General features: G+C 39.1%; 1 protein-coding gene and 1 long non-coding RNA gene across 15 annotated transcripts in view; one reads left to right on the top strand and one right to left on the bottom strand.

Annotated features, from left to right (window-relative positions):
* Positions 1 to 1,017: 1,017 nt before the first annotated feature.
* Positions 1,018 to 12,201, bottom strand: part of LOC115501042 — a 27,244-nt gene continuing 16,060 nt past the window's right edge. The window contains exon 5 of the long non-coding RNA XR_003964712.1: positions 1,018 to 1,672. This is a non-coding gene — a long non-coding RNA (uncharacterized LOC115501042). The remainder of the gene's footprint in view (positions 1,673 to 12,201) is intronic.
* STRADA (STE20 related adaptor alpha) overlaps positions 2,193 to 12,201 on the top strand; it is a 26,968-nt gene continuing 16,959 nt past the window's right edge. Inside the window, exons 1-4 of one of the 14 annotated variants that reach the window (XM_030295866.1) lie at positions 2,198 to 2,297; positions 3,499 to 3,664; positions 10,011 to 10,090; positions 11,768 to 11,825. In XM_030295866.1, coding sequence (XP_030151726.1) covers positions 10,055 to 10,090; positions 11,768 to 11,825 — 94 coding nt within the window. In that variant the 5' untranslated portion in view covers positions 2,198 to 2,297; positions 3,499 to 3,664; positions 10,011 to 10,054. Of the gene's footprint in view, positions 2,298 to 2,374; positions 2,579 to 3,498; positions 3,665 to 10,010; positions 10,091 to 11,767; positions 11,826 to 12,201 lie in introns of those variants that run through there. The other 13 variants (XM_030295865.1, XM_030295869.1, XM_030295868.1 and 10 more) reach the window with 13 other exon arrangements.

Genomic DNA, 12,201 nt, shown 5'->3' with positions numbered 1-12,201 from the left:
TCACATTTTGAACTTAAGTGCTCAAATAGCTTTCTTCTGCATCTTTTTTTTGCATGTAACTGTATCACTTAGAAAGTTTGTAGCCAAGCTGGAAGCTAGTTTTCCGCTTTAGGAAAGAGCCCTGGGTTTGTAGGCAGGGACCCTGGTGCGGTCTTAGTGTTTGAACAAGTCTGTTTCCTCCCCTATAAGTGGGCATTATCCACTCTTCCCCCTTCTGAAATGGCTCTTCAGAGGACCTAACAAACACCATGTATAATGTGTTTTGACGTATAAGGTGTTCTACAAGTTAAATAATCCCGCCCAATTTACTAAAACCAAGTATCATGAGCATTTCTCTCACTTGAGTATTCTAGGCAATTGGTTTTACCTTACCTTTCTAATCATTTATCTTGAAGAGGCCATTGCGCTTAAACTGGATGCGCAGAGTTCAAAGCAAAACTTGCCCATAACAGGTCAAAAGCAAAGCAGGAAGACTTTGTAAACTCTGAAAGTTGACCTTCCATTAACACTGGTTTTCTAAGCTATCTGGATTTAGGAGATGCTTTCGCAAGGAAAACTAAAGTGAGTGGAAATTTGCTCCCTGAAACAGTCACAAAGTCTGGGCCAAAAGTTTCTCTAGCTAGCTTTTGTGGGCAATCATGAAGATGGTGAGACCTTGGAGCCTCCTTACCTGATTAACATCCAGTTAGAAAATGACAGCTGCCTGGCCACAGGTGGTGGGCGGAGCCTCCGTATTTAAATTCCTCATTGTGACGGCTGCATCACTTGGCATCTCTAAAGGCACTGACCTTTCTAGCACCCTCAGTTGGAAAGACCACATGTGAAGGTCTTTTCTGAAGAACTCGCCAAGAATTTGACTTCATTTTCTACCATCTTGCTTTGTCAGTTTAACATCTGCTGCAGAGAGCGCCATCCTAATTTGAAAATGATAGAATAGGGGCACCTGGGTGGCTCAGTTAAGCAGCTGTTGATCTCAGCTGGGGTCTTGATCTCTGGGTTGTGAATTCAAGTCCCGTGTTGGCCTCCACTGGGCCTGAAGCCTACTTAAGAGAGAGAAAAAGAGAGAGAGAGTAGTGAGGGCCGTGCTTTGGAATGTTAAAGGACTAGGTAACATCAAAGTGCTGTACGTAAAATTGAATGAGGCCCCGAGGCGCGTTATCAGTCACTAGGCAAAGTTCACATTGAGTTTCAGCGTCATTTATCCATCAGTTTGGATGCAGCAGAACTTCTCCCCCATCTTGGAAGTTAGACCAGTACAAATCTGTGTTGAGGGTCAGAGTTGCGAAGAGCCAGTGTTCAATACCTGATGGGCTACCTAATTGTGGGCACACGCCCCACCCCGAGGGTAAGTCACTGGAAAAAACCGCAGTCTCACAGATCTGTCTCACTTGGTTGTGTCCTCCTCTGTCAAGACCAACACAGCCCGGCTTAGGCTTGACGGGTTTCTACAGAACGCCTCTCAGAGTTGTGCACTGGGAAGGATCCAGGGACGTAAAGATCCAGAAGGGGAAAAAAAAGTTCGCGTTAGTTGAGCTATTTTTCCTCCTTTTACAAATAAGGAATCTGAGGCACAGAGAAGGAGTGGGTTTCCCCTTTGCAGCTCGTTTGGTGCTGGAAGGGCGTTTGAGAGGTCTTCAAAGAAGAGTGCGAAACAGCTTTTTCCATTGAAGTACTGCCACACAAAATGAGAAAAAAAAAGTTTTTTTAAAGTAGCCAAGTCATCAGCTATTTGCCCTACTCTAGTCCCTCTGACTCTTCATTATTGAAATTATCCTACTTCCTGCTGCAGGGGCGCGGAGGCTCCCGGGAGCTCTTGTCGAACCCCACAGGCCCCACCGAGGACGAGCTAATGCCTTCGGCTTCCACACACATGGGGAAAAAGATCCCTTCTGTTAGAGACAGACTGCGTCTGATTCCGTCAAGGACCGAGCTAACTCTGAAGCGAAAAGCGCATTCTAAGCGGCCGCAAAGGAAGGCCCTCCGCTGGGGCTGGACGCCCCCGAGGCGACGAACCAACCGCTGGGGAGCTGCCCCACTGGCTCGCAGCTGCGGGGGTGGGGCGGAGCTTCCTCACACGCCTGGGCCGGGGAGGGCGGAGCTTCCGCGCGCGGGCTGAGCCGGGGCGGGGTGGAGCTCTCCGCCACCAGCCCTCCCCGGGTCCCGCTACTGCGCATGGCACGTTGCGTACCTTCTCCCCCCCCCCCCCCCCGCCCCAGCAACCGGCCTGGCTGCGCGGCCCTAAACTCAGGAGGCGGAGCTGAGACGGGGTCGGGACTGCTTGCTAACTCCAGGACCAGGTACCGGGCTGGCGGGGCCGCCTGGTGCGCTCCAGGACCAGTTCTTTCTCGCCCTGACTCCGATTCCATCTCCTCAGGGGCGGGCCTTCGTCAGATCGGCCATCCCGGCCCCCCCTCACCCTCCACGGGCCCCTTTTTCACCCAGTTCCTCGATTCCCGCAATGAGGGACTGCAGCCTGAGAGCAGAATAGGCTTGGGCCTGCCCGGGAGACACCGGAGCGGAGTTGCCGGGAGAGGCGAGCGCCTGCTTTCCGTACCCATCTTACCCCCCACACTTCCAGGTGGGGAACCTGGGGCCCAGGTGTCAGTTTGTCCTGCTCAAAGAGGCGGCCGATCCTGTGTTGACCTCTTCCGCTCCCCCCCCCCGTCCCCCCCTCCCCGATCCCATAACCCCAATTTCCATCTATCCCAGGCTGGACAGGCAAACCCCCTTAGGAGAACGATTTAGGTGACTCCCTGAATCAGCAAAAACAAAGAGCTGCTAATTGTCCTGTTTTCCAAGAATGTTTCAGCGCCCACAGTAGATTTGGGGTGGAGATGGGCGGTGGGGGTAGGGAAGTGAGCTCGAGGGAAGGGGAGTGGTTAAATAAAATTGTTCAAGTTTCCAGGAAATGGGGAACTAATTTATCAGCCCAGCTCTCTGTTAAGATATCCTAGCATATTCTAATTTGATTCCCTCAAAGAGGAAAAGCCATTAGTATTGGTCCCTTTCTTATTGTATACTACCTGTTGAAGTAGAACCGTATTCCAATATGTATTTGAGGGATTAAGACAGTTCTTCACTGACTGATTGATACTGTCTAAAGACACCCAAGACTTTCTTGTCCCTGAGAATTGAAAGCAAGTCTCACCCGGTTACCTGCCTTAGGCCAGGATCCTATTCAGCCATTAGTTACAGTGCTGAACTGGTTAAGTCTGTTCCCCCAGCCTTTGATCAGGTTTCTTAGAATTTTGTGACTCAGATGCAGTGTTTATAGTTGTAACCCCAGACATTGAAGAAGTTTAGGAAAGCAGTGACAAAAATAGGGAAAAAAGAAAAATAAATCAAGGCAAATGAATTATTTCTATACTGTTTGGCATCTGGTCAGCAGCATTGTCAAATCAGGCGATGTCTTCTCAGTCATCTTTGTATCTTCGCACACACTTCGCACAAGTCTTGACACTTCTCCCTATGTTTCTGTGTTATCACTCTGGCTTCTAGAGCACGGGCTTTGGAAAAGATCTAACAAGTCCTCTACCACTTGCCTGTGGGGAATTTGGGGCACTTAACCTCTTTGAGCTTTAAGTTCCTGATCTGTAAAACGAGGATGATAGCACTTATTGTGAGCTGATCTCTGTGAAACGTTTGGCACAGATCCTTGCACATAGTAAGTTCACCATAAATGCTTACTTTTTTTTTTATTTTAACTATTAATAATTTAACAGATAAGGGAGTGCCCATATTATGTGTTGGGCAGAGTAAAGCAATAGTGAACAAGACTCTTGGCAGTTAACATTGTGGTAGGTGTAAGGATTGAATACTGAGACTGAACACCTAACATAAGTGGGGGCGGGGGGAGCGGTGGTCAGGGAGAGCTTCTGTAGCACAGGACACCTGAGATGAGTAGTAAGCAGTGACAAGTCAAAGTTAACCAGGTTGGAGGAGCAAAAGTGGTCCAGTAAGGGAAGCAGAACCTTTAAAGTTTTTCCTTTGGGCTCCATTTCCTACCTGCCTTCAAGTGCCATGTCCTAAGTATGGACCTATCCCAAGGCTTGCTTCCCAGCCTGCTTTGCTCTCCCCATTTTCTCCTTTGGTGAGTTTGTCACTTGTAGAGCTTTAGCTGCTAACTCCCAAGTCCACATAGCCATCTCTAATGTGTCTCTTCTAACTGACTGCTACACCTTCCCATTTGGGATGCGTAACTACTTTCTCAACCTCATTATGATTTAAAAACTCGAACTCATCATTCCACTTAAACCACTTCCACCTCTGAGTTTCCTGTTTTGTCGCTGACACGCTACTCTTTCCCAGTTCCTTGGGCACAAAAAAATCAGGAGTCATCTGAGTTGTCCACAAGTAGAATGGGTTCCCTGATAAGGTAGAGTCTCTAGTGGGGGAAGTTTTCAAGCAGAGGTTAAAAGTAACCTTACATTCAGGAGTTTGTAAAAGCTGTTCCTCTGAAGGGTGGAGGATGGGCTAGATGACTTATGGTGTCCTTGCTAATTAAATATAATTTCTTTATTTTTCCTTCTCCCCTGTCCATCTATTTCTTACCATTCCTTCTCCTACAGGCTCTTATCACCCCAAATATGGTCCACTGGCATTGTGTTCTAACTGGCATTCCTTTCTCTGGGTTTTTCACCTCCCCTTCTCCCATCCCTTTGCAGATTAATATTCCTTAGAATGTTCCTTCCAACAAGGCTTCTCAAACATTAGTCAGTACGATGGTGCACAGATCAGCAGCATTACCATCATCTGGAAGTTTTTTAGAACTACCAGGCCCCACTCCAGATCTCTAAATCAAAATCTGCAATTTTAGCAGTATCCTCAAATGATTTGAATGCGTAATAAAGTTTGAGAGACACTTAGACCGCTGTTCTGTGTTTGTCACCTTTCTGTTCAAAACCTAGTTACTTCCTACTGCCTGGTGAAGAAAGTCGATACTCTTAGCATTCACATAAGGCCTCTTCATTGTTCTCATATATGTGGACTTGTGCTCCTATTACTGGCCTCACATTAAGTGGAGAGTATGCAAAGTGCCAACACATTTATCAGTATATTTGGTTGGTCATTTATCATTACTGAGTGCCTACCATGTGATAGGCACTATTCTAGAAACTGGGAGATACATGTGTGGACAAAACAAAGAATGTACTAAAAATCAGTAGTAATACTATTTCATGCTTGGAATTGCTGTTTTCTTTAAGTTGTATTTGACATTCAAGCCCCACCCCCCATCCCTTCCATAAAACTATTCAGGTCCCTTGTCTTTTCCCTTTGCTGAACACCATAATGAATTGCCCGTTTCTACTTGTGCATTCCCCAGACTTGCTGGATTAAAATTTTTGAAGGGGGGAGTTTGAGCATCCAAAGGTTTTTATAACTAACAAGTTAATTTGAAACACATCCTGGTTTGGGAGCCAATGGTTCAGATAATAAATGAAGCTGTTGGTGTGGTGGTCTAGGACCAGTTTTTAGGTTTGTTATATTAGTTTATACAGTGTTTTGGGATTGACTTTATTTTCTATTGCTAGTATTTTTCCAGATCATAGGCAGTTCCTTCAGATAAAAATCATCTTTTTATCTACATTAATATTCTATTTTCTTTCTGTTGTAGACTACATATGGATGTGGACTTTGTTTCCTCTTAAATTTCTTTTGCATGATGCTTTGTGTTTAATGTTATTAAATAATGTGTATTCTAATAATCTTTTTTTTCTTCAAATTCAGTCAATATGTTTACTATTTAATGCCAGGATAAATGATTCTTAACATGATGATGATCTTCTGTAAGAAAATTATGATGGGGTGAAGATAAATGCAATTTGATAAAAAAAAAAACAAAAAAAAACCCTATAGATTATTTTGAAAGGCCTCCTCTCTCCCCTGGATTGAAAACTATTTATTTGATTTCTCTGAAGCAGTTCTAAGGATTCCTAGGAAAAAAAAAAGGAGGAATTTGGCAGTGTTTTTTTTTTCTAGACTATTCAAAAGCATTTCTGATTATTTTAGTCATTTGACTTTTTTTTAATTAAAAAAATTTTTTTTAATGTTTATTATTTTTGAGAGACAGAGACAGAATGTGAGCAGGGTAGGGGCAGAAGAGAGGGAGACACAGAATCCGAAGCACGCTCCAGGCTCCGAACTGTCAGCACAGAGCCCCACGCGGGGCTTGAACCCACGAACCATGAGATCATGACCTGAGCCGAAGTCAGACACTTAACCAACTGAACCTCCCAGGTGTCTCTCGTCATTTGATTTTTAAAATCATTTTTGTTGTGGGGTGCCTGGGTGGCTCAGTTGGTTAAGTGGCTGACTTCGGCTCAGGGCATGATCTCGTAGTTCGTGGGTTCAAGCCCCGCGTTGGGCTCTGTGCTGACAGCTCGGAGCCTGGAGCCTGCTTCGGATTCTGTGTCTCCCTCTCTCTCTGCCCCTCCCCTGCTTGCACTCTGTCTGTCTCTCTCTCAAAAATAAACATGAAAAAAAATTTTTTTAAAAATCATTTTTGTTGAGATGTAATTTACCCTCAATAAAATACACCTACATTAAGTTAATGGTTTTGTTGAGTTTTGACAGATACACTTAGGTAACTACCATGTAATCAAAATACGGAACATTTTCATCACCCAAAAAGTTCTTTTTGTTGCTGAGTAGTATTCTGCTGGTATATATACTACATTTTGTTTTTTCATTTACCAGTTGATAGACGTATTGTTTCCAGTTTGGGGCCAATTGTGAATAATGCTGCTATGAACATTCATATACAAATCTATACGAACATATGTTTTCATTTCTTTTGAATAGACTACCTAGGAGCAGAATTATTTGGTCATAGGAAGCTACTAAATTATTTTCCAAAGTGGCTATACTACTTTGTATCCCTATCCCCATATATCCCCATTAATGTATGAAAGTTCCTTTTGGTAACTATCCTTGTCAAGCACTTGGTATTGTCAGTTTTTATTTTCAGCCATTTTGGTAGGTGTGTAGTAGTATCTCATTGTAGCTTTATATACATTTCCTTGATGACAAGTGATGTTGAGTACCATTTCATGTGCTTAGTGGCCATTCCTATATCTTCTGTACAAATCTTTTGCCCATTTTTTAAATTGAGTTTTATTGAATTGTAGAAGTTCTTTAAATATTCTGTATATAAAATGTTATGTACACACACACACACACACACACACACACACACACACACTGTTTTCTCCCAACTTGTTCATTTTCTTAGTAGTATCTTTCAAAGACAGAATTTATTAATTTTCATAAATTTATATTTTTCTTTTTCCTTTCATGCTCTTGATATTCCTTTTTTTTTTTTAATTTTTACTTATCCTAACATCATGAAGATTTCCTCCTATGTTTTATTTAGTAGTTTTAACTTTTTCTTTAGTTCTGTGATCCACGTCAAGTTAATTTTTGTGTATGGTGTAAGGTAAGGGTCAAAGTTCATTTTTTCTAAATAGATAGACATTTGTATTCGATTATTTTTCCCCATGGAATTACTTTGTCCTCTCTCTGGAAAGAGATCTATTTCTGGATTCTCTACTCTGCTTCATTGATCCATTTGTCTATCCTTAAACCAAAGTACACTGTCTTGATTACTATAGCATTAAAGTAAGTCTGATCAGGTATCATAAGTCTTCTAATTTTGTTCTTTTTTGAAATTATTTTGGCTATTTTAGGTCCCTTGTATTTCTGCATAAATTTTAGAATCAGCTTATCAATTTCTTTTAAAAAGTCTGCTGGGACTTTGATTGAGATTACACTGAATCTATAGATCAACTTGGAGGGAATTGACATCTTCACAATATTGAGTCTTCCAATCTATGAACATGGAATATCTCTTGTTTAGCTTATCTTTAATACCTCTTAGCAATGTTTTATAATTTTAAACATACATATCTTATTTATAATTTAAGAAAACGCTCCTAATTATTTTATGTTTTTGTTGATACTGTAAGCTTTCATTTTTTTAAATTCATTTTCTACTAATTCATTGTTAGTATATAGAAGTACAATTGTGTTTTGTAATTGACCTTCTTTCTAAATTCATTTTTTAGGTCTAATGTCTTTTTTGTAAAATATTTATAATTTTCTATGTATACAATCACGTTGTCTATGAATAAAGGGTTTTAAACCTTCTTTTCCAATTTGTATGCCTTTTGTTCCTTTTTCCCTTTTTGCATTGGCCAAGACCACCAGTACAATGATGAACAGAAATGATGATGAGATAACAAGAAAATTCTTGTTTCGCTTCTGTTCTTAGAGGGAACTCATTAATTCTTTTTAAGTATTAAAAGAATTCATATTAAGTATGATGTTAGTGATACATTTTTTATGCATATCTTTTACCAAGTTGACTTGGTAAATTCTATTTCTATCTTGTTCCTATTTGACTATTCCTAGTTGCATGAGAGTTTCTTTTAAATCATGAATGATGTTGAGTTTTTTCAGATGCTTTTTCTCCATCTATTGAGATGATTGTATTTTTTTCTTGTTTATTCAAGTAAAATTACATTGATTTTTTTTTTTTTAAGTAAACTCTACACCCACTGTGGAGCTTGAACTTGCGACCCCGAGATCAAGAGTCGCATGCTCTACCAACTGAGCCAGCAAGTGCGCTTCATTGATTCACTTTTTAAAATTCCTTAAAATTGGTTGTTTTTTATTTGCAAACAACTTCAGACAAAGACAGTTTGTATACATTGATTCATTTTTTAATGTTAAAACTGTCTTTCATTTCTGAGATAAACCCTATGTGGTCATGATGCATTAAGCTTTTAGCCATTCTAGATATAATTTTAACTATAAGCAAACATAAAAGAAGATCAGGATGACATGAAAAAAGATACATTTGAGAAATGGCAAAAGGTCTTGGAAATGTGTAACCAAGATTTAAAAAGTAATAGAAGGGTTAGAAAATAAAATGGAAGGAATCTCTTGGAAAAGAGAGTTGTAAAATAGGAGTGAAACAAGCATAAATTAATTCTAGGTAATTCTAGAAGTAAGTCTTCAACTATTAGGAATTCTGTAACATGAAAACAGAGAAAGTGAAGGAGACAAAATTATCAAAGAAATAATACAAGAATATTTCTCAGAATTGGAAGATCCAGATTTCCACACTAAAAAGGTTGTTGCAGGGTTGCCTGGCTGACTCAGTCAGTAGAGCATGTGTCTCGATTTTGGGGTTGTGAGTTCAGCAACAGGGGGATGGAGGGCCTTGGAAAGGCAACCTCCAGGGAAAAATTGGAATGGATGAGTTTGAATGTATGAGAAAATATATTGATAAGACGAATAGCAGAGATATTGAAGTACTCAGAAAAAGTTAACTATAGCTATATGGGAAACCAAGCAAGTGAAAAGAAATGAATCCGTTGTTAATTTTAGGAAAACAAATGGTGTATAAGAAGAAAGACATGGTCATCTCTAACTGTTTGCCTCAGCTCTAAACCATGTTTCCACAGTCATAGCAATGTAAATGCAGACTGTTGATTTAATAAAAAAATTATGCTCGAATTATGTTGGGAGAATGAAGGCAGGAAACTAGGGTGCAGGAAGGTGATATAAGAGAGCTTAGTCTTCATCTACCACAGTAGTGAAGTTAGTAGGTAACTGTCTCAAATGGATAAGTCATGGCCATGTAAACATTATTTAAGAATGATAGTAAAAAGGATAAACTTGAAACAGCCAAAAGAACTGAAGGTAACTGCTCTGGGAAAGAATCAGTGGGGAATTTGGTCAAGAGAAATGTGAAAATTAAAGAAGAAACCATATAATAATAAACCTGTCTTTTCTTATAGAGATTGCAGTATCTCACAATGTACTTGGCCAGTACATCCAGTTTTACTGTCACTGAAATGTTCTGTAAACAAATCATTAGAATCTAGAAATGTGTAGATCTGGTACAGTGCTTTGAATGGTAGACTCATAGTAAGTTTTTGTTAATCAAAAAGCATTTTTATAAAAGGAGATTTGACTAATTCAACCTGTTTATATTTCCCTTTTAGGTTTAAATTTTTGAAATTGAAGTAGGTCTACACATTAGGAACTCATGTCTTTTCTTGTAAGTAAACCAGAGCGAATTAGGGTGAGTGTTTCTATTCTTCTGGCTTTACTATTTTTATTTTCTGTAAAGCAGTGTAGGTGGTGTTTTTATATGATGCTCAGAATCCTACAAACATGAGGGATGTAGGAAGTAAAGCAGACATTGCGGCCTCCACTCCCGAGGAGAGAGCTTGCAAGCAGAGGGCTGACCAGAGACACTAGATATACCCACCAGCTTGTCCAATAGAGAAGAAACAAGGTGGCTTATTTTATGAATATCAGTCATACAAAATTAAATGAATCAGTGACACTTTTCACTGTAGATATGTAACCGTTAATAAGCTGCCCATTTCCTACGTATTTTCAATGAGTTTCTATGTTTTAAAAATCAGTATCAAATTGTAATTATTGGAACACATTTTCTAAGTATAATCATAGGTTTAATTGGAGCGTCTTTGAACATGAAAAATGTTACTAAACCTGAAAACCTCACCAGCTAAAATGACCCCAACAAACACTGGAGTTAGCTTCTTTATAATAGCTTCCATGATGTCATAAAAAAGAGTATTGTATTCTATTTATTATCTATTATCAAGTATTTGATTTCTAAATGCAGTAGTTATTATTTTAAAATTTTGTAACAAGATATAAGTGCTATGACGCATGAATATATCACTTTCTAAATATTAAAGTATACGTTATATTTTGTGATACAGTACATATGATTTTTTATACCAAATTTTTTACTTTGGGTGTTCCTTTTTTTTTTTTAATTTAGAAAAAAATTGATATAGAGAAGGACAGAGAATAATGTTATAGTTCCAATTCATGAACCATATTATGCAGCTTGTTTTTTTGAATGTTAATCTTCTTTTTTCTTATGTTTGTATATATAAGAATAATTTATACTGGAAAGAGTAAACTTCACTGTTAATTAAGAGGAAAAAATAGAATCTCTCCTTAGTCTGAACTCTGCCAGGTGGAAAGAATGCCCCCACGCCAAACTTTAACACCAGTCCTTAAGTGAAATGCAATCTTGATACTGTTACTTTTACATGTGAGCTTCTTTTCTATTTCAACCTTGCCTGGTTCAGGTGACACCAGACCATTGATCAGTAAGGAAATCCAATACTCATTGGAAATAGGACAGTAAAGTGAACCACAGATTGGTGTTGCTAATTTGGTCCTTGTAAACTTGATAGAAAATGTAAGTGTGGTGATGATGTTTTTAGAAATCCTAGTGGATGAAAGAACATGCAGCTTACTGTTTTCTTTTACAAACTAATAGAGGATTGTGAAAAACAGTTTCATCTCTGTTTTCTGTGTTGTGAATTTCAGTAGTATTTTTCACATTGGCATTTATGATCCAAAGCATCTGTAATAGCCATTGAATGAGTAGGATGGAACCAGAAGGTAGCTGTATATATAGGAAGAACAAAAACATTGTTCTTGTTTAGGGCCAGTCCTACATGGTTCTCATCAGTCTGTGAGATTTAAGGATTATTTATCAAATTAGGCACAGAAGGATAGAGGAAGGAATTAACCTATTGTTTTCAGTTGATTTAAATTAAAGATTCTTTTTAAAACTTTTCCATAGAAATGCATCTTAACTATACTGCATGATTCTGGTTTTGTAGTTTATTTGTTTGTCTAATGGCTGATAGCTAATTTTTTGTGGCTTGGAAGAAATACTAATTCTCTTTGGGGTTTTCCTCTTTAGCGGTGGGTCTCGGAAAAGTTCATTGTTGAGGGCTTAAGAGATTTGGAACTATTTGGAGGTAAGTACAGTCTGGCATTTAGCCATCACTTCAGGATAAACATTACTACTCTTGTTGACTAAATCAATTTATAGAAATTAGCAATTCTAAGGGCAGGTGTAAATTACAGTTGTTATATTTGTTTGGCTCCATTTTGAATCTATGGTTTCCCAAAGATTTGAGGACTAATCTGGCAGTTGACCTTGATCTGTCTTGATTGTTAGAAAGTCAGTATTTACTTAAAGGCATATTTATTTCTTCTAAGTATTTGTCCAGTTAAAATACATATTCTTAAAGGAAAAAACCTAAGTGTTCAAAAGCTTCTAACCTTGAAGATTTTAAAAATAAAACTATAGTCAGGACAGTGGTAGCAATGATATAAAAGTTCTGGTTTTAC

Source organism: Lynx canadensis, chromosome E1 (genome assembly GCF_007474595.2).
Source record: "Lynx canadensis isolate LIC74 chromosome E1, mLynCan4.pri.v2, whole genome shotgun sequence".
Lineage (NCBI taxonomy): Eukaryota > Metazoa > Chordata > Mammalia > Carnivora > Felidae > Lynx > Lynx canadensis.
This window is presented reverse-complemented; position numbering and strand designations above follow the sequence as displayed.